Here is a 19869-nt window from a genome sequence, read left to right as displayed (position 1 = left end):
TTCTACATATAAACCACCCCGAACTCCTCGATTTGATTCCAGTCTGTAACTCACTCCCGGGTAACTGTTATTCTATATATAAACCACCCCGAACCCCTCGATTTGATTCCAGTCTGTAACTCTCCCCCGGGTATCTGTTATTCTAGAAATAAACCACCCTGAACCCCCCGATTAGATTCCAGTCTGTAACTCACTCCCGGGTATCTGTTATTCTATATATAAAGAACCCGGAACCCCTCGATTAGATTCCAGTCTGTAACTCACTGCCGGGTATCTGTTATTCTATATATAAACCACCCCGAACCCCTCGATTAGATTCCAGTCTGTAACTCACTCCCGGGTATCTGTTATTCTATATATAAACCACCCGAACCCCGCAATTAGATTCCAGTCTGTAACTCACTCCCGGGTATCTGTTATTCTATATATAAACCACCCGAACCCCGCGATTAGATTCCAGTCAGTAACTCACTCCCGGGTATCTGTTATTCTATATATAAACCACCCCGAACCCCTCGATTAGATTCCAGTTTGTAACTCACTCCCGGGTAACTGTTATTCTATATATAAACCACCCCGAACCCCTCGATTAGATTCCAGTCTGTGACTCACTCCCGGGTATCTGTTATTCTAGAAATAAACCACCCTAAACCCCCCGATTAGATTCCAGTCTGTAACTCACTCCCGGGTATCTGTTATTCTATATATAAACCACCCGGAACCCCTCGATTAGATTCCAGTCTGTAACTCACTCCCGGGTATCTGTTACTCTATATATAAACCACCCCGAACCCCTCGATTAGATTCCAGTCTGTAACTCACTACCGGGTATCTGTTATTCTATATATAAACCACCCCGAACCCCTCGATTAGATTCCAGTCTGTAACTCACTCCCGGGTATCTGTTACTCTATATATAAACCACCCAGAAACCCTCGATTAGATTCCAGTCTGTAACTCACTCCCCGGTGTCTGTTATTCTATATATAAACCGCCACGAACCCCTCGATTAGATTCCAGTCTGTAACTCACTCCCGGGTATCTGTTATTCTATATATAAATCATCCCGAACCCCTCGATTAGATTCCAGTCTGTAATTCACTCCCCGGTATCTGTTATTCTATATATAAACCACCCCGAACACCTCATTTAGATTCCAGTCTATAACTCACTCCCGGGTATCTGTTATTCTATATATAAACCACCCTGACACCCTCGATTAGATTCCAGTCTGTAACTCACTCCCGGGTATCTGTTATTCTATATATAAACCACCCCAAACCCCTCGATTAGATTCCAGTCTGTAACTCACTCCTGGGTATCTGTTATTCTATATATAAACCACCCGAACCCCTCGATTAGATTCCAGTCTGTAACTCACTCCCGGATATCTGTTATTCTCTATATAAACCACCCCGAACCCCTCGATTAGATTCCAGTCTGTAACTCACCCCCGGGTATCTGTTATTCTAGAAATAAACCACCCTGAACCCCCCGATTAGATTCCAGTCTGTAACTCACTCCCGGGTATCTGTTATTCTATATATAAAGAACCCGGAACCCCTCGATTAGATTCCAGTCTGTAACTCACTACCGGGTATCTGTTATTCTATATATAAACCACCCCGAACCCCTCGATTAGATTCCAGTCTGTAACTCACTCTCGGGTATCTGTTATTCTATATATAAACCACCCGAACCCCTCGATTAGATTCCAGTCTGTAACTCACTCCCGGATATCTGTTATTCTACATATAAACCACCCCGAACCCCTCGATTTGATTCCAGTCTGTAACTCACTCCCGGGTAACTGTTATTCTATATATAAACCACCCCGAACCCCTCGATTTGATTCCAGTCTGTAACTCTCCCCCGGGTATCTGTTATTCTAGAAATAAACCACCCTGAACCCCTCGATTAGGTTCCAGTCTGTAACTCACTACCGGGTATCTGTTATTCTATATATAAACCACCCCGAACCCCTCGATTAGATTCCAGTCTGTAACTCACTCCCAGGTATCTGTTATTCTATATATAAACCATCCCGAACCCCTCGATTAGATTCCAGTCTGTAACTCACTCCCGGGTATCTGTTATTCTATATATAAACCACCCCAAACCCCTCGATTAGATTCCAGTCTGTAACTCACTCCCGGGTATCTGTTATTCTATATATAAACCACCCTGAAACCCTCGATTAGATTCCAGTCTGTAACTCACTCACGGGTATCTGTTATTCTATATATAAACCACCCCAAACCATTCGATGAGATTCCAGTCTGTAACTCACTCCCGGGTATCTGTTATTCTATATATAAACCATCCCGAACACCTCGATTAGATTCCAGTCTATAACTCACTACCGGGTATCTGTTATTCTATATATAAACCACCTCGAAACCCTCGATTAGATTCCAGTCTGTAACTCGCTCCCGGGTATCTGTTATTCTATGTATAAACCACCCCAAACCCATCGATTAGATTCCAGTCTGTAACTCACTCCTGGGTATCTGTTATTCTATATATAAACCACCCGAACCCCTCGATTAGATTCCAGTCTGTAACTCACTCACGGGTATCTGTTATTCTCTATATAAACCACCCCGAACCCCTCGATTTGATTCCAGTCTGTAACTCACCCCCGGGTATCTGTTATTCTAGAAATAAACCAGCCTGAACCCCCCGATTAGATTCCAGTCTGTAACTCACTCCCGGGTATCTGTTATTCTATATATAAACCACCCCGAACCCCTCGATTAGATTCCAGTCTGTAACTCACTCCCGGGTATCTGTTATTCTATATATAAACCACCCCGAAACCCTCGATTAGATTCCAGTCTGTAATTCACTCCCGGGTATCTGTTATTCTATATATAAACCACCCGAACCCCTCGATTAGATTCCAGTCTGTAACTCACTCCCGGATATCTGTTATTCTATATATAAACCACCCCGAACCCCTCGATTTGATTCCAGTCTGTAACTCACTCCCGGGTATCTGTTATTCTATATATAAACCACCCCGAACCCCTCGATTAGATTCCAGTCTGTAACTCACTCCCGGGTATCTGTTATTCTATATATAAACTACCCCGAACCCCTCGATTAGATTCCAGTCTGTAACTCACTTCCAGGTATCTGTTATTCTATATATAAACCTCACCGAACCCCTCGATTAGATTCCAGTCTGTAACTCACTCCCGGGTATCTGTTATTCTATATATAAACCACCCCGAAACCCTCGATTAGATTCCAGTCTGTAACTCACTCCCGGGTATCTGTTATTCTATATATAAACCACCCTGAACCCCTCGATTAGATTCCAGTCTGTAACTCACTCCCGGGTATCTGTTATTCTATATATAAACCACCCCGAAACCCTCGATTAGATTCCAGTCTGTAACTCACTCCCGGGTATCTGTTATTCTATATATAAACCACCTCGAATCCCTCGATTCGATTCCAGTCTGTAACTCACTCCTGGGTATCTGTTATTCTATATATAAACCACCCGAACCCCTCGATTAGATTCCAGTCTGTAACTCACTCCCGGATATCTGTTATTCTCTATATAAACCACCCCGAACCCCTCGATTAGATTCCAGTCTGTAACTCACCCCCGGGTATCTGTTATTCTAGAAATAAACCACCCTGAACCCCCCGATTAGATTCCAGTCTGTAACTCACTCCCGGGTATCTGTTATTCTATATATAAAGAACCCGGAACCCCTCGATTAGATTCCAGTCTGTAACTCACTACCGGGTATCTGTTATTCTATATATAAACCACCCCGAACCCCTCGATTAGATTCCAGTCTGTAACTCACTCTCGGGTATCTGTTATTCTATATATAAACCACCCGAACCCCTCGATTAGATTCCAGTCTGTAACTCACTCCCGGATATCTGTTATTCTACATATAAACCACCCCGAACCCCTCGATTTGATTCCAGTCTGTAACTCACTCCCGGGTAACTGTTATTCTATATATAAACCACCCCGAACCCCTCGATTTGATTCCAGTCTGTAACTCTCCCCCGGGTATCTGTTATTCTAGAAATAAACCACCCTGAACCCCTCGATTAGGTTCCAGTCTGTAACTCACTACCGGGTATCTGTTATTCTATATATAAACCACCCCGAACCCCTCGATTAGATTCCAGTCTGTAACTCACTCCCAGGTATCTGTTATTCTATATATAAACCATCCCGAACCCCTCGATTAGATTCCAGTCTGTAACTCACTCCCGGGTATCTGTTATTCTATATATAAACCACCCCAAACCCCTCGATTAGATTCCAGTCTGTAACTCACTCCCGGGTATCTGTTATTCTATATATAAACCACCCTGAAACCCTCGATTAGATTCCAGTCTGTAACTCACTCACGGGTATCTGTTATTCTATATATAAACCACCCCAAACCATTCGATGAGATTCCAGTCTGTAACTCACTCCCGGGTATCTGTTATTCTATATATAAACCATCCCGAACACCTCGATTAGATTCCAGTCTATAACTCACTACCGGGTATCTGTTATTCTATATATAAACCACCTCGAAACCCTCGATTAGATTCCAGTCTGTAACTCGCTCCCGGGTATCTGTTATTCTATGTATAAACCACCCCAAACCCATCGATTAGATTCCAGTCTGTAACTCACTCCTGGGTATCTGTTATTCTATATATAAACCACCCGAACCCCTCGATTAGATTCCAGTCTGTAACTCACTCACGGGTATCTGTTATTCTCTATATAAACCACCCCGAACCCCTCGATTTGATTCCAGTCTGTAACTCACCCCCGGGTATCTGTTATTCTAGAAATAAACCAGCCTGAACCCCCCGATTAGATTCCAGTCTGTAACTCACTCCCGGGTATCTGTTATTCTATATATAAACCACCCCGAACCCCTCGATTAGATTCCAGTCTGTAACTCACTCCCGGGTATCTGTTATTCTATATATAAACCACCCCGAAACCCTCGATTAGATTCCAGTCTGTAATTCACTCCCGGGTATCTGTTATTCTATATATAAACCACCCGAACCCCTCGATTAGATTCCAGTCTGTAACTCACTCCCGGATATCTGTTATTCTATATATAAACCACCCCGAACCCCTCGATTTGATTCCAGTCTGTAACTCACTCCCGGGTATCTGTTATTCTATATATAAACCACCCCGAACCCCTCGATTAGATTCCAGTCTGTAACTCACTCCCGGGTATCTGTTATTCTATATATAAACTACCCCGAACCCCTCGATTAGATTCCAGTCTGTAACTCACTTCCAGGTATCTGTTATTCTATATATAAACCTCACCGAACCCCTCGATTAGATTCCAGTCTGTAACTCACTCCCGGGTATCTGTTATTCTATATATAAACCACCCCGAAACCCTCGATTAGATTCCAGTCTGTAACTCACTCCCGGGTATCTGTTATTCTATATATAAACCACCCTGAACCCCTCGATTAGATTCCAGTCTGTAACTCACTCCCGGGTATCTGTTATTCTATATATAAACCACCCCGAAACCCTCGATTAGATTCCAGTCTGTAACTCACTCCCGGGTATCTGTTATTCTATATATAAACCACCTCGAATCCCTCGATTCGATTCCAGTCTGTAACTCACTCCCGGGTATCTGTTATTCTATATATAAACCACCCCGAACCCCTCAATTAGATTCCAGTCTGTAACTCACTCCCGGGTATCTGTTATTCTATATATAAACCACCCCGAACCCCTCGATTAGATTCCAGTCTGTAACTCACTCCCGGGTATCTGTTATTCTATATATAAACCACCCCGAAACCCTCGATTAGATTCCAGTCTGTAATTCACTCCCGGGTATCTGTTATTCTATATATAAACCACCCGAACCCCTCGATTAGATTCCAGTCTGTAACTCACTCCCGGATATCTGTTATTCTATATATAAACCACCCCGAACCCCTCGATTTGATTCCAGTCTGTAACTCACTCCCGGGTAACTGTTATTCTATATATAAACCACCCCGAACCCCTCGATTAGATTCCAGTCTGTGACTCACTCCCGGGTATTTGTTATTCTAGAAATAAACCACCCCGAACCCCCCGATTAGATTCCAGTCTGTAACTCACTCCCGGGTATCTGTTATTCTATATATAAACCACCCCGAACCCCTCGATTAGATTCCAGTCTGTAACTCACTCTCGGGTATCTGTTATTCTATATATAAACCACCCGAACCCCTCGATTAGATTCCAGTCTGTAACTCACTCCCGGATATCTGTTATTCTACATATAAACCACCCCGAACCCCTCGATTTGATTCCAGTCTGTAACTCACTCCCGGGTAACTGTTATTCTATATATAAACCACCCCGAACCCCTCGATTTGATTCCAGTCTGTAACTCTCCCCCGGGTATCTGTTATTCTAGAAATAAACCACCCTGAACCCCTCGATTAGGTTCCAGTCTGTAACTCACTACCGGGTATCTGTTATTCTATATATAAACCACCCCGAACCCCTCGATTAGATTCCAGTCTGTAACTCACTACCGGGTATCTGTTATTCTATATATAAACCACCCCGAACCCCTCGATTAGATTCCAGTCTGTAACTCACTCCCGGGTATCTGTTACTCTATATAAAAACCACCCCGAACCCCTCGATTAGATTCTAGTCTGTGACTCACTCCCGAGTATCTGTTATTCTATATATAAACCACCCCGAACCCCTCGATTAGGTTCCAGTCTGTAACTCACTACCGGGTATCTGTTATTCTATATATAAAGCACCCCAAACCCCTCGATTAGATTCCAGTCTGTAACTCACTCCCGGGTATCTGTTATTCTATATATAAACCACCCTGAAACCCTTGATTAGATTCCAGTCTGTAACTCACTCACGGGTATCTGTTATTCTATATATAAACCACCCCAAACCATTCGATGAGATTCCAGTCTGTAACTCACTCCCGGGTATCTGTTATTCTATATATAAACCATCCCGAACACCTCGATTAGATTCCAGTCTGTAACTCACTCCCGGGTATCTGTTATTCTATATATAAACCACCTCGAATCCCTCGATTAGATTCCAGTCTGTAACTCACTCCCGGGTATCTGTTATTCTATGTATAAACCACCCCAAACCCCTCGATTAGATTCCAGTCTGTAACTCACTCCTGGGTATCTGTTATTCTATATATAAACCACCCGAACCCCTCGATTAGATTCCAGCCTGTAACTCACTCCCGGATATCTGTTATTCTCTATATAAACCACCCCGAACCCCTCGATTTGATTCCAGTCTGTAACTCACCCCCGGGTATCTGTTATTCTAGAAATAAACCACCCTGAATCCCCCGATTAGATTCCAGTCTGTAACTCACTCCCGGGTATCTGTTATTCTATATATAAACCACCTCGAACCCCTCGATTAGATTCCAGTCTGTAACACACTCCCGGGTATCTGTTATTCTGTATATAAACCTCCCCAACCCCTCGATTAGATTCCAGTCTGTAACTCACCCCCGGGTATCTGTTATTCTATATATAAACCACCCCGAACCCCTCGATTAGATTCCAGTCTGTAACTCACTCCTAGGTATCTGTTATTCTATATATAAACCACACCGAACCCCTCGATTAGATTCCAGTCTGTAACTCACTCCCGGGTATCTGTTATTCTATATATAAACCACCCTGAACCCCTCGATTAGATTCCAGTCTGCAACTCACTCCCGGGTATCTGTTATTCTATATATAAACCACCCCGAACCCCTCGATTAGATTCCAGTCTGTAACTCACTCCCGGGTATCTGTTATTCTATATATAAACCACCCCGAACCCCTCGATTTGATTCCAGTCTGTAACTCACCCCCGGGTATCTGTTATTCTAGAAATAAACCACCCTGAACCCCCCATTAGATTCCAGTCTGTAACTCACTCCCGGGTATCTGTTATTCTATATATAAAGAACCCGGAACCCCTCGATTAGATTCCAGTCTGTAACTCACTGCCGGGTATCTGTTATTCTATATATAAACCATCCCGAACCCCTCGATTAGATTCCAGTCTGTAACTCACTCCCGGGTATCTGTTATTCTATATATAAACCACCCGAACCGCTCGATTACATTCCAGTCTGTAACTCACTCCCGGATATCTGTTATTCTGTATATAAACCACCCCGAACCTCTCGATTAGATTCCAGTCTGTAACTCACTCCCGGGTATCTGTTATTCTATATATAAACCACCCCGAACCCCTCGATTTGATTCCAGTCTGTAACTCACTCCCGGGTAACTGTTATTCTATATATAAACCACCCCGAACCCCTCGATTAGATTCCAGTCTGTGACTCACTCCCGGGTATCTGTTATTCTAGAAATAAACCACCCTGAACCCCCCGATTAGATTCCAGTCTGTAACTCACTCCCGGGTATCTGTTATTCTATATATAAACCACCCGGAACCCCTCGATTAGATTCCAGTCTGTGACTCACTCCCGAGTATCTGTTATTCTATATATAAACCACCTCGAACCCCTCGATTAGATTCCAGTCTGTAACTCACTCCCGGGAATCTGTTATTCTCTATATAAACCACCGTGAACTCCTCGATTAGGTTCCAGTCTGTAACTCACTACCGGGTATCTGTTATTCTATATATAAAGCACCCCAAACCCATGGATTAGATTCCAGTCTGTAACTCACTCCCGGGTATCTGTTACTCTATATATAAACCACCCCGAACCCCTGGATTAGATTCCAGTCTGTAACTCACTCCCGGGTATCTGTTATTCTATATATAAACCACCTCGAACCCCTCGATTAGATTCCAGTCTGTAACTCACTCCCGGGAATCTGTTATTCTCTATATAAACCACCGTGAACTCCTCGATTAGGTTCCAGTCTGTAACTCACTACCGGGTATCTGTTATTCTATATATAAAGCACCCCAAACCCATGGATTAGATTCCAGTCTGTAACTCACTCCCGGGTATCTGTTACTCTATATATAAACCACCCCGAACCCCTGGATTAGATTCCAGTCTGTAACTCACTCCCGGGTATCTGTTATTCTATATATAAACCACCCTGAACTCCTCGATTAGATTCCAGTCTGTAACTCACGCCCGGGTGTCTGTTATTCTATATATAAACCACCCTGAACCCCTCGATTAGATTCCAGTCTGCAACTCACTCCCGGGTATCTGTTATTCTATATATAAACCACCCCAAACCCCTCGATTAGATTCCAGTCTGTAACTCACTCCCGGGTATCTGTTACACTATATATAAACCACACCGAACCCCTCGATTAGATTCCAGTCTGTAACTCACTCCCGGGTATCTGTTATTCTATATATAAACCACCCCGAACCTCTCGATTAGATTCCAGTCTGTAACTTACTCCCGGGTATCTGTTATTCGATATAGAAACCACCCCGAACCCCTCGATTAGATTCCAGTCTGTAACTCACTCCCGGGTATCTGTTATTCTGTATATAAACCCCCCTGAACCCCTCGATTAGATTCCAGTCTGTAACTCACTCCTGGGTATCTGTTATTCTCTATATAAACCACCGTGAACTCCTCGATTAGGTTCCAGTCTGTAACTCACTACCGGGTATCTGTTATTCTATATATAAAGCACCCCAAACCCCTCGATTAGATTCCAGTCTGTAACTCACTCCCGGGTATCTGTTATTCTATATATAAACCACCCTGAAACCCTCGATTAGATTCCGGTCTGTAACTCACTCCCGGGTATCTGTTATTCTATGTATAAACCACCCCAAACCCCTCGATTATATTCCAGTCCGTAAGTCACTCCCGCGTATCTGTTATTCTATATATAAACCACCCCGAACCCCTCGATTAGATTCCAGTCTGTAACTCACTCCCGGGTATCTGTTATTCTATATATAAACCAGTCTGAACACCTCGATTAGATTCCAGTATTTAACTGATCCCGGGTATCTGTTATTCTATATATAAACCACCCCGAACCCCTCGATTAGATTCCAGTCTGTAACTCACTACCGGGTATCTGTTATTCTATATATAAACCACCCCGAACCCCTCGATTAGATTCCAGTCTGTAACTCACTCTCGGGTATCTGTTGTTCTATATATAAACCATCCCGAACCCCTAGATTAGATTCCAGTCTGTAACTCACTACCGGGTATCTGTTATTCTATATATAAACCACCCCGAACCCCTCGATTAGATTCCAGTCTGTAACTCACTCCCGGGTATCTGTTATTCTACATATAAACCACCCCGAACCCCTCGATTAGATTCCAGTCTGTAACTCACTACCGGATATCTGTTATTCTATATATAAACCACCCCGAACCCCTCGATTAGATTCCAGTCTGTAACTCACTCCTGGTATCTGTTATTCTATATATAAACCATCCCAAACCCCTCGATTAGATTCCATTTTCCAACTCTCTCCCGGGTATCTGTTATTCTATCTATAAACCACCCCGAACTCCTCGATTAGATTCCAGTCAGTAACCCACTCCCGGGTATCTGTTATTCTATATATAAACCACCCCGAACCCCTCGATTAGATTCCAGTCTGTAACTCACTCCCGGGTATCTGTTATTCTATATATAAACCACCCCGAACCCCTCGATTAGATTCCAGTCTGTAACTCACTCCCGGGTATCTGTTACTCTCTGTATAAACCACTCCAAACCCCTCGATTAGATTCCAGTCTGTAACTCACTCCCGGGTGTCTGTTATTCTATATATAAACCACCCTGAACCCCTCGATTAGATTCCAGTCTGCAACTCACTCCCGAGTATCTGTTATTCTATATATAAACCACCCCAAAACCCTCGATCAGATTCCAGTCTGCAACTCACTCCCGGGTATCTGTTATTCTATATATAAACCACCTCGAAACCCTTGATTAGATTCCAGTCTGTAACTCACTCCCGGGTATCTGTTACTCTATATATAAACCACCCCGAACCCCTGGATTAGATTCCAGTCTGTAACTCACTCCCGGGTATCTGTTATTCTATATATAAACCACCCTGAACTCCTCGATTAGATTCCAGTCTGTAACTCACGCCCGGGTGTCTGTTATTCTATATATAACCACCCTGAACCCCTCGATTAGATTCCAGTCTGCAACTCACTCCCGGGTATCTGTTATTCTATATATAAACCACACTGAACACCTCGATTAGATTCCAGTCTGTAACTCACACCCGGGTATCTGTTAGTCTATACATAACCCCCCCCCTTCGAACCCCTCGATTAGAATCCAGTCTGTAACTCACTCCCGGGTATCTGTTACACTATATATAAACCACACCGAACCCCTCGATTAGATTCCAGTCTGTAACTCACTCCCGGGTATCTGTTATTCTATATATAAACCACCCCAAACCCCTCGATTAGATTCCAGTCTGTAACTCACTCCCGGGTATCTGTTATTCTATATATAAACCACCCTGAACCACTCGATTAGATTCCAGTCTGTAACTCACTCCCGGGTATCTGTTATTCTATATATAAACCACCCCGAACCCCTCGATTAGATTCCAGTCTGTAACTCACTCCCGGGTATCTGTTATTCTATATATAAACCACCCCGAACCTCTCGATTAGATTCCAGTCTGTAACTTACTCCCGGGTATCTGTTATTCGATATAGAAACCACCCCGAACCCCTCGATTAGATTCCAGTCTGTAACTCACTCCCGGGTATCTGTTATTCTGTATATAAACCCCCCAAAACCCCTCGATTAGATTCCAGTCTGTAACTCACTCCTGGGTATCTGTTATTCTATATATAAACCACCCAGAACCCCTCGATTAGATTCCAGTCTGTAACTCACTCCCGGCTAACTGTTATTCTATATATAAACCACCCGGAACCCCTCGATTAGATTCCAGTCTGTAACTCACTCCCGGATATCTGTTATTCTATATAAACCACCCTGAACACCTCGATTAGATTCCAGTCTGTAACTCACTCCCGGGTGTCTGTTATTCTATATATAAACCACCCCGAACCCCTCGATTAGATTCCAGTCTGTAACTCACTCCCGGGTATCTGTTATTCTATAAATAAACCACCCCGAACCCCTCGATTAGATTCCAGTCTGTAACTCACTCCCGGGTATCTGTTATTCTTTATATTAACCACCCAGAACCCCTCGATTAGATTCCAGTCTGTGACTCACTCCCGAGTATCTGTTATTCTATATATAAACCACCTCGAACCCCTCGATTAGATTCCAGTATTTAACTGTTCCCGGGTATCTGTTATTCTATATATAAACCACCCCGGACCCCTCGATTAGATTCCAGTCTGTAACTCACTCCCGGGAATCTGTTATTCTCTATATAAACCACCGTGAACTCCTCGATTAGATTCCAGTCTGTAACTCACTACCGGGTATCTGTTATTCTATATATAAAGCACCCCAAACCCCTCGATTAGATTCCAGTCTGTAACTCACTCCCGGGTATCTGTTATTCTATGTATAAACCACCCCAAACCCCTCGATTATATTCCAGTCCGTAAGTCACTCCCGCGTATCTGTTATTCTCTATATAAACCAGTCTGAACACCTCGATTAGATTCCAGCCTGTAACTCACTCCCGGGTATCTGTTATTCTATATATAAACCACCCCGAACCCCTCGATTAGATTCCAGTCTGTAACTCACTACCGGGTATCTGTTATTCTATATATAAACCACCCCGAACCCCTCGATTAGATTCCAGTCTGTAACTCACTCCCGGGTATCTGTTATTCTACATATAAACCACCCCGAACCCCTCGATTAGATTCCAGTCTGTAACTCACTCCCGGGTATCTGTTATTCTACATATAAACCACCCCGAACCCCTCGATTAGATTCCAGTCTGTAACTCACTACCGGATATCTGTTATTCTATATATAAACCACCCCGAACCCCTCGATTAGATTCCAGTCTGTAACTCACTCCTGGTATCTGTTATTCTATATATAAACCATCCCAAACCCCTCGATTAGATTCCATTTTCCAACTCTCTCCCGGGTATCTGTTATTCTATCTATAAACCACCCCGAACCTTTCGATTATATTCCAGTCCGTAAGTCACTCCCGCGTATCTGTTATTCTCTATATAAACCACTCTGAACACCTCGATTAGATTCCAGTATTTAACTGTTCCCGGGTATCTGTTATTCTATATATAAACCACCCCGGACCCCTCGATTAGATTCCAGTCTGTAACTCACTCCCGGGTATCTGTTATTCTATATATAAACCAGCCTGAACCCCTCGATTAGATTCCAGTCTGAAACTCACTCCCGGGTATCTGTTATTCTTTATATAAACCACCCGGAACCCCTCGATTAGATTCCAGTCTGTAACTCACTCCCGGGTATCTGTTATTCTATGTATAAACCACCCCAAACCCCTCGATTAGATATTAGTCTGTAACTCACTCCTGGGTATCTGTTATTCTATATATAAACCACCCGAACCCCTCGATTAGATTCCAGTCTGTAACTCACTCCCGGATATCTGTTATTCTCTATATAAACCACCCCGAACCCCTCGATTTGATTCCAGTCTGTAACTCACCCCCGGGTATCTGTTATTCTAGAAATAAACCACCCTGAACCCCCCGATTAGATTCCAGTCTGTAACTCACTCCCGGGTATCTGTTATTCTATATATAAACCATCCCAAACCCCTCGATTAGATTCCAGTTTACAACTCTCTCCCGGGTATCTGTTATTCTATCTATAAACCACCCCGAACCTTTCGATTATATTCCAGTCCGTAAGTCACTCCCGCGTATCTGTTATTCTCTATATAAACCACTCTGAACACCTCGATTAGATTCCAGTATTTAACTGATCCCGGGTATCTGTTATTCTATATATAAACCACCCCGAACCCCTCGATTAGATTCCAGTCTGTAACTCACTACCGGGTATCTGTTATTCTATATATAAACCTCGCCGAACTCCTCGATTAGATTCCAGTCTGTAACTCACTCCCGGGTATCTGTTATTCTATATATAAACCACCCCGAACCCCTCGATTAGATTCCAGTCTGTAACTCACTCCCGGGTATCTGTTATTCTATATATAAACCACCCCGAACCCCTCGATTAGATTCCAGTCTGTAACTCACTCCCGGGTATCTGTTATTCTATATATAAACCACCCTGAACCCCTCGATTAGATTCCAGTCTGTAACTCACTCCCGGGTATCTGTTATTCTCGAAATAAACCACCCCGAACACCTCGATTAGATTCCAGTTTGTAACTCACTCCCGGGTATCCGTTATTCTATATATAAACCACCCCAAACCCCTCGATTAGATTCCAGTCTGTATCTCACTCCCGGGTATCTGTTATTCTATATATAAACAACCCTGAACCCCTCGATTAGATTCCAGTCTGTAACTCACTCCCGGGTATCTGTTACTCTATATATAAACCACCCCGAACCCCTCGATTGGATTCCAGTCTGTGACTCACTCCCGGGTATCTGTTATTCTCGAAATAAACCACTCCGAAACCCTCGATTAGATTCCAGTCTGTAACTCACTCCCGGGTATCTGTTATTCTACATATAAACCACCCCGAACCCCTCGATTAGATTCCAGTCTGTAACTCACTCCCGGGTATCTGTTATTCTGAATATAATCCACCCCGAACCACTCGATTAGATTCCAGTCTGCAACCCACTCCCGGGTATCTGTTATTCTACATATAAACCACCCCAAACTCCTCGATTAGATTCCAGTCTGTAACTCACTCCCGGGTATCTGTTATTCTATATATAAACCACCCTGAACCCCTCGATTCGATTCCAGTCTGTAACTCACTCCCGGGTATCTGTTATTCTATATATAAACCACCCTGAACCCCTCGATTCGATTCCAGTCTGTAACTCACTCCCGGGTATCTGTTATTCTCTATATACACCACCCCAAACCCCTCGATTAGATTCCAGTCTGTACCTCACTCCCGGATATCTGTTATTCTGTATATAATCCACCCCGAACCACTCGATTAGATTCCAGTCTGCAACCCACTCCCGGGTATCTGTTATTCTATATATAAACCATCCCGAACCCCTCGATTAGATTCCAGTCTGTAACTCACTCCCGGGTATCTGTTATTCTCTATATAAACCCCTCGTTTAGATTCCAGTCTGTAACTCTAACATTGTTGACATCTCTCACCTCATAGTCCGGTGGTACCCTTGCTCCGAAACCGTACGCAGGAAATTTCTTGTCGCTGTAAGAGAAATGCCATTGTTACCATTGTTAACCATGATCCGTGTGTGGGGGTTTTCCCGCCCAGAGTCGAACGTGACCCTGGCCGTCGACCTGACTGCACCTCCCCCCACCGCCCCCCCCACTCCCCACCCACCCACCACCATTTACCCCTTTATAGAATCATAGAATCATAGAATTTACAGTACAGAAAGAGGCCATTCGGCCCATCAAGTCTGCACCGGCTCTTGGAAAGAGCACCGTACCCAAGCCCACACCCCCACCCCATCCCCATAACCCAGTAACTCCACCCAACACTAAGGGCAATTTTTGGACACTAAGGGCAATTTAGCATGGCCAACCCACCTAACCCGCACATCTTTGGACTGTGGGAGGAAACCGGAGCAACCGGCGGAAACCCACGCAGACACGGGGAGAACGTGCAGACTCCGCACAGACAGTGACACAAGCCAGAATCGAGCCTGGGACCCTGGAGTTGTGAAGCAATTGTGCTAACCACTATGCTACCATGCTGCCCTTTACCTGTCGTAGTCCTGGCAAATCTCTCCGACCGCCGTCAACGCCTTCAGGTACTCATTCGGTTGGCTGTGATTGATGAAGTGCAGCGATTGGCTGTTCCTGGGGTCCCCGTTCGAAGCCGTGAAGTCGATGGCGACCTAGAGGCAAGGCCGAGGAGGACTGGGGTCACTGAGAGAGCAATTGCCGATCCAAAAATTTCCCAGTGGCTTCGGGAAGAATTGGATGTTGCCTAAAATCGAGCGCACCCTCAAAGACTGATTAGCCGTGTTGAAATCCGAGGGTCACTTCAAAGCTAATTGTGAAGAGGCTAAAATTTGGGTCACTTAGAGACCAATTGCAAATTGTGAAATCCTCGGGTCAGTCAGAGACTAATTGTAAATATTAATTCCGGGGCTCCCAGGTAGGAGAAGTTAAGCGGAAGTGGGAAGAAGGGCTGGGGAGGGTGCTGGAGGCTGGGTTATGGGAGGAGCACCCGCCTCGTGCTTTAGGCTTATCCTCATTCAGTTTAAAGTAATCCACAGGGCAGACGGTGGCCAGAATGAGCAGGTGTTTGAGGGAGTAGGGGTTAGGTGTGGGCAGTGCGCTGGGGAGGGACCCGTGAACCATCTCCACATGTTTTGGGCCTATCCAAAGCTGGGGGGATTCTGGCGGAGATTCGCTGATGTGACGTCTGAGATGCCGAGGGTAAAATGGTCCCGTGTTCTGAATTGGCAGTGTTTTCGGAGCGTCGGAAAACCCGGGAGTCCAGGAGGTGAGAGAAGTCAATCTCCTGGCCTTTACCTCTCTGGTAGCCTTGGGATAGATTAGATTGGATTTGTTTATTGTCACGTGTACCGAGGTACAGTGAAAAGTATTTTTCTGCGAGCAGCTCAACAAATCATTAAGGACATGGGAAGAAAAGGGAATAAAAGAAAATACATAATAGGGCAACACAACATATACAATGTGACTACATAAGCACCGGCATCGGATGAAGCATACAGGGGTCTGATTAGCACGTTTGCAGATGACACTAAGATTGGTGGAGGAGCAGATAGCGAGGAGCAGAAGCGAGGAATAACAGCAAAAGGGATTATTATTTAAATGATAAAATATTAAAACATGCTGCTGTGCAGAGAGACCTGGGTGTGCTAGTGCATGAGTCGCAAAAAGTTGGTTTACAGGTGCAACAGGTGATTAAGAAGGCGAATGGAATTTTGTCCTTCATTGCTCGAGAGACGGAGTTTAAGACTAGGGAGGTTCTGCTGCAATTGTATAAGGTGTTAGTGAGGCCACACCTGGAGTATTGTGTTCAGTTTTGGTCTCCTTACTTGAGAAAGGACGTACTGGCACTGGAGGGTGTGCAGAGGAGATTCACTAGGTTAACCCCAGAGCTGAAGGGGTTGGATTACGAGGAGAGGTTGAGTAGACTGGGACTGTACTCGTTGGAATTTAGAAGGATGAGGGGGGGGGATCTTATAGAAACATATAAGATTATGAAGGGAATAGATAGGATAGATGCGGGCAGGTTGTTTCCACTGGCGGGTGAAAGCAGAACTAGGGGGCACAGCCTCAAAATAAGGGGTAGTAGATTTAGGACTGAGTTTAGGAGGAACTTCTTCACCCAAAGGGTTGTGAATCTATGGAATTCCTTGCCCAGTGAAGCAGTAGAGGCTCCTTCACTAAATGTTTTTAAGATAAAGATAGTTTTTTGAAGAATAAAGGGATTAAGGGTTATGGTGTTCGGGCCGGAAAGTGGAGCTGAGTCCACAAAAGATCAGCCATGATCTCATTGAATGGTGGGAGCAGGCTCGAGGGGCCAGATGGGCTACTCCTGCTCCTAGTTCTTATGTAAGACTGTCAGAGAATACAGCAGAATATAGATAGATTGGAGAGTTGGGCAGAGAAATGGCAGATGGAGTTCAATCCAGGCAAATGCGAGGTGATGCATTTTGGAAGATCTAATTCAAGAGCGGACTATACGGTCAGTGGAAGAGTCCTGGGGAAAATTGATGTACAGAGAGATCTGGGAGTTCAGGTCCATTGTACCCTGAAGGTGGTAACGCAGGTCGATAGAGTGGTCAAGAAGGCATAGGGCATGCTTGCCTTCATCGGACGGGGTATTGAGTACAAGAGTCGGCGGGTCATGTTACAGTTGTATAGGACTTTGGTTAGGCCACATTTGGAATACTGCGTGCAGTTCTGGTCGCCACATTACCAGAAGGATGTGGATGCTTTAGAGAGGGTGCAGAGGAGGTTCACCAGGATGTTGCCTGGTATGGAGGGTGCTAGCTATGAAGAGAGGTTGAGTAGATTAGGATTGTTTTCGTTGGAAAGACGGAGGTTGAAGGGGAACCTGATTGAGGTCTACAAAATTGAGAGGTATGGACAGGGTGGATAGCAACAAGATTTTTCCAAGAGTGGGGGTGTCAATTACAAGGGGTCACGATTTCAAGGTGAGAGGGGGAAAGTTTAAGGGAGATGTGTGTGGAAAGTTTTTTACGCAGAGGGTGGTGGGTGCCTGGAACGCTTTGCCAGCGGAGGTGGTAGAGGCGGGCACGATAGCATCATTTAAGAGGTATCTAGACAGATATATGAACGGGCAGGGAACAGAGGGAAGTAGATCCTGGGAAAATAGGCGACAGGTTTAGATAAAGTATCTGGATCGGCGCAGGCTGGGAGGGCCGAAGGGCCTGTTCCTGTGCTGTCATTTTCCTTTGTTCTCTTTGTTCTTTAGGGGTGTAGTGTTAATGAGGTCAGTCCATAAGAGGGTCATTTAGGAGTCTGGTGACAGTGGGAAGAAGCTGTTTTTGAGTCTGTTTGTGCGTGTTCCCAGACTTCTGTATCTCCTGCCCAATGGAAGAAGTTGGAAGAGTGAGTAGGCCGGGTGGGAGGGGTCTTTGATTATGCTGCCCGCTTTCCCCAGGCAGCGGGAGGTGTAGATGGAGTCAATGGAGGGGAGGCGGGTTCGTGTGATGGGACAGGTCGGTGTTCACGACACTCTGACGTTTCTTGCGGTCTTGGACCGAGCAGCTGCCATACCGGGCTGTGATGCAAATTTAAAAATAAATGGGCATTGGCGTTCCGAGGGTCACTTAGAGACCAATTGCATATTGGAACATTTCCTGTTTAATTTGATATGAATTGCTAATTGCATATAATTCCGGTCTCAAAGTGACAAATTGTAGATAGGCCACCTCAACTGAGCACGGTGCTCCCTGTGTGGTCTAACCGAGGGATACTGAGACCGGAACTCTGCACAGTGCTCCCAGTGTGGTCTAACCGAGGGATAGGGAGACCGGAACTGTGCACGGTGCTCCCAGTGTGGTCTAACCGAGGGATACAGAGACCGGAACAGTGCACGGTGCTCCCAGTGTGGACTAACCGAGGGATACGGAGACCGGAACTGTGCACAGTGCACCCAGTGTGGTCTAACCGAGAGATACGGAGACCGGAACTCTGCACGGTGCTCCCAGTGTGGTCTAACCGAGGGATATGGAGTCCGGAACTGTGCACGGTGCTCCCAGTGTCGTCTAACCACGGGATACGGAGACCGGAACTGTGCACAGTGCTCCCGGTGTGGTCTAACCGAAGGATACGGAGGCCGGAACTGTGCACAGTGTTCCCAGTGTGGATCTAACCGAGGGATACGGAGACCGGAACTGTGCACAGTGCTCCCAGTGTGGTCTAACCGAGGGATACGGAGACCGGAACTGTGCACGGTGCTCCCAGTGTGGTCTAACCGAGGGATACGGAGACCGGAACTGTGCACGGTGCTCCCAGTGGGGTCTAACCGAGGGATACGGAGACCGGAACTGTGCACGGTGCTCCCAGTGTGGTCTAACCGAGGGATACGGAGACCGGAACTGTGCACGGTGCTCCCAGTGTGGTCTAACCGTGGGATACGGAGACCGGAACTGTGCACAGTGCTTCCAGTGTGATCTAACCGAGGGATACAGAGACCAGAAAAATGCACAGTGCTCCCACTGTGGGTCTAACCGAGGGATACGGAGACCGGAACTGCGCACAGTGCTCACAGTGTGGTCTAACCGAGGGATACGGAGACGGGAACTGTGCACAGTGCT

General features: G+C 45.2%; 2 protein-coding genes across 4 annotated transcripts in view; one reads left to right on the top strand and one right to left on the bottom strand.

Annotated features, from left to right (window-relative positions):
* The window catches only part of LOC140418131 (copine-6-like), a 581759-nt gene that overhangs the window by 381541 nt on the left and 180349 nt on the right, over positions 1 to 19869 (top strand). The window lies entirely within an intron of this gene.
* Positions 1 to 19869, bottom strand: part of LOC140418129 (copine-6-like) — a 111541-nt gene that overhangs the window by 63249 nt on the left and 28423 nt on the right. Inside the window, exons 5-6 of the mRNA XM_072501542.1 lie at positions 15809 to 15942; positions 15233 to 15287 (exon numbers count right to left, since the gene is read on the bottom strand). Of these exons, the coding sequence (XP_072357643.1) occupies positions 15233 to 15287; positions 15809 to 15942 (189 nt within the window). The remainder of the gene's footprint in view (positions 1 to 15232; positions 15288 to 15808; positions 15943 to 19869) is intronic.

Source organism: Scyliorhinus torazame, chromosome 5 (assembly GCF_047496885.1).
Source record: "Scyliorhinus torazame isolate Kashiwa2021f chromosome 5, sScyTor2.1, whole genome shotgun sequence".
NCBI lineage: Eukaryota > Metazoa > Chordata > Chondrichthyes > Carcharhiniformes > Scyliorhinidae > Scyliorhinus > Scyliorhinus torazame.
The sequence above is the reverse complement of the archived record's forward strand: the minus strand, read 5'-3'. Positions and strand labels throughout refer to the sequence as shown.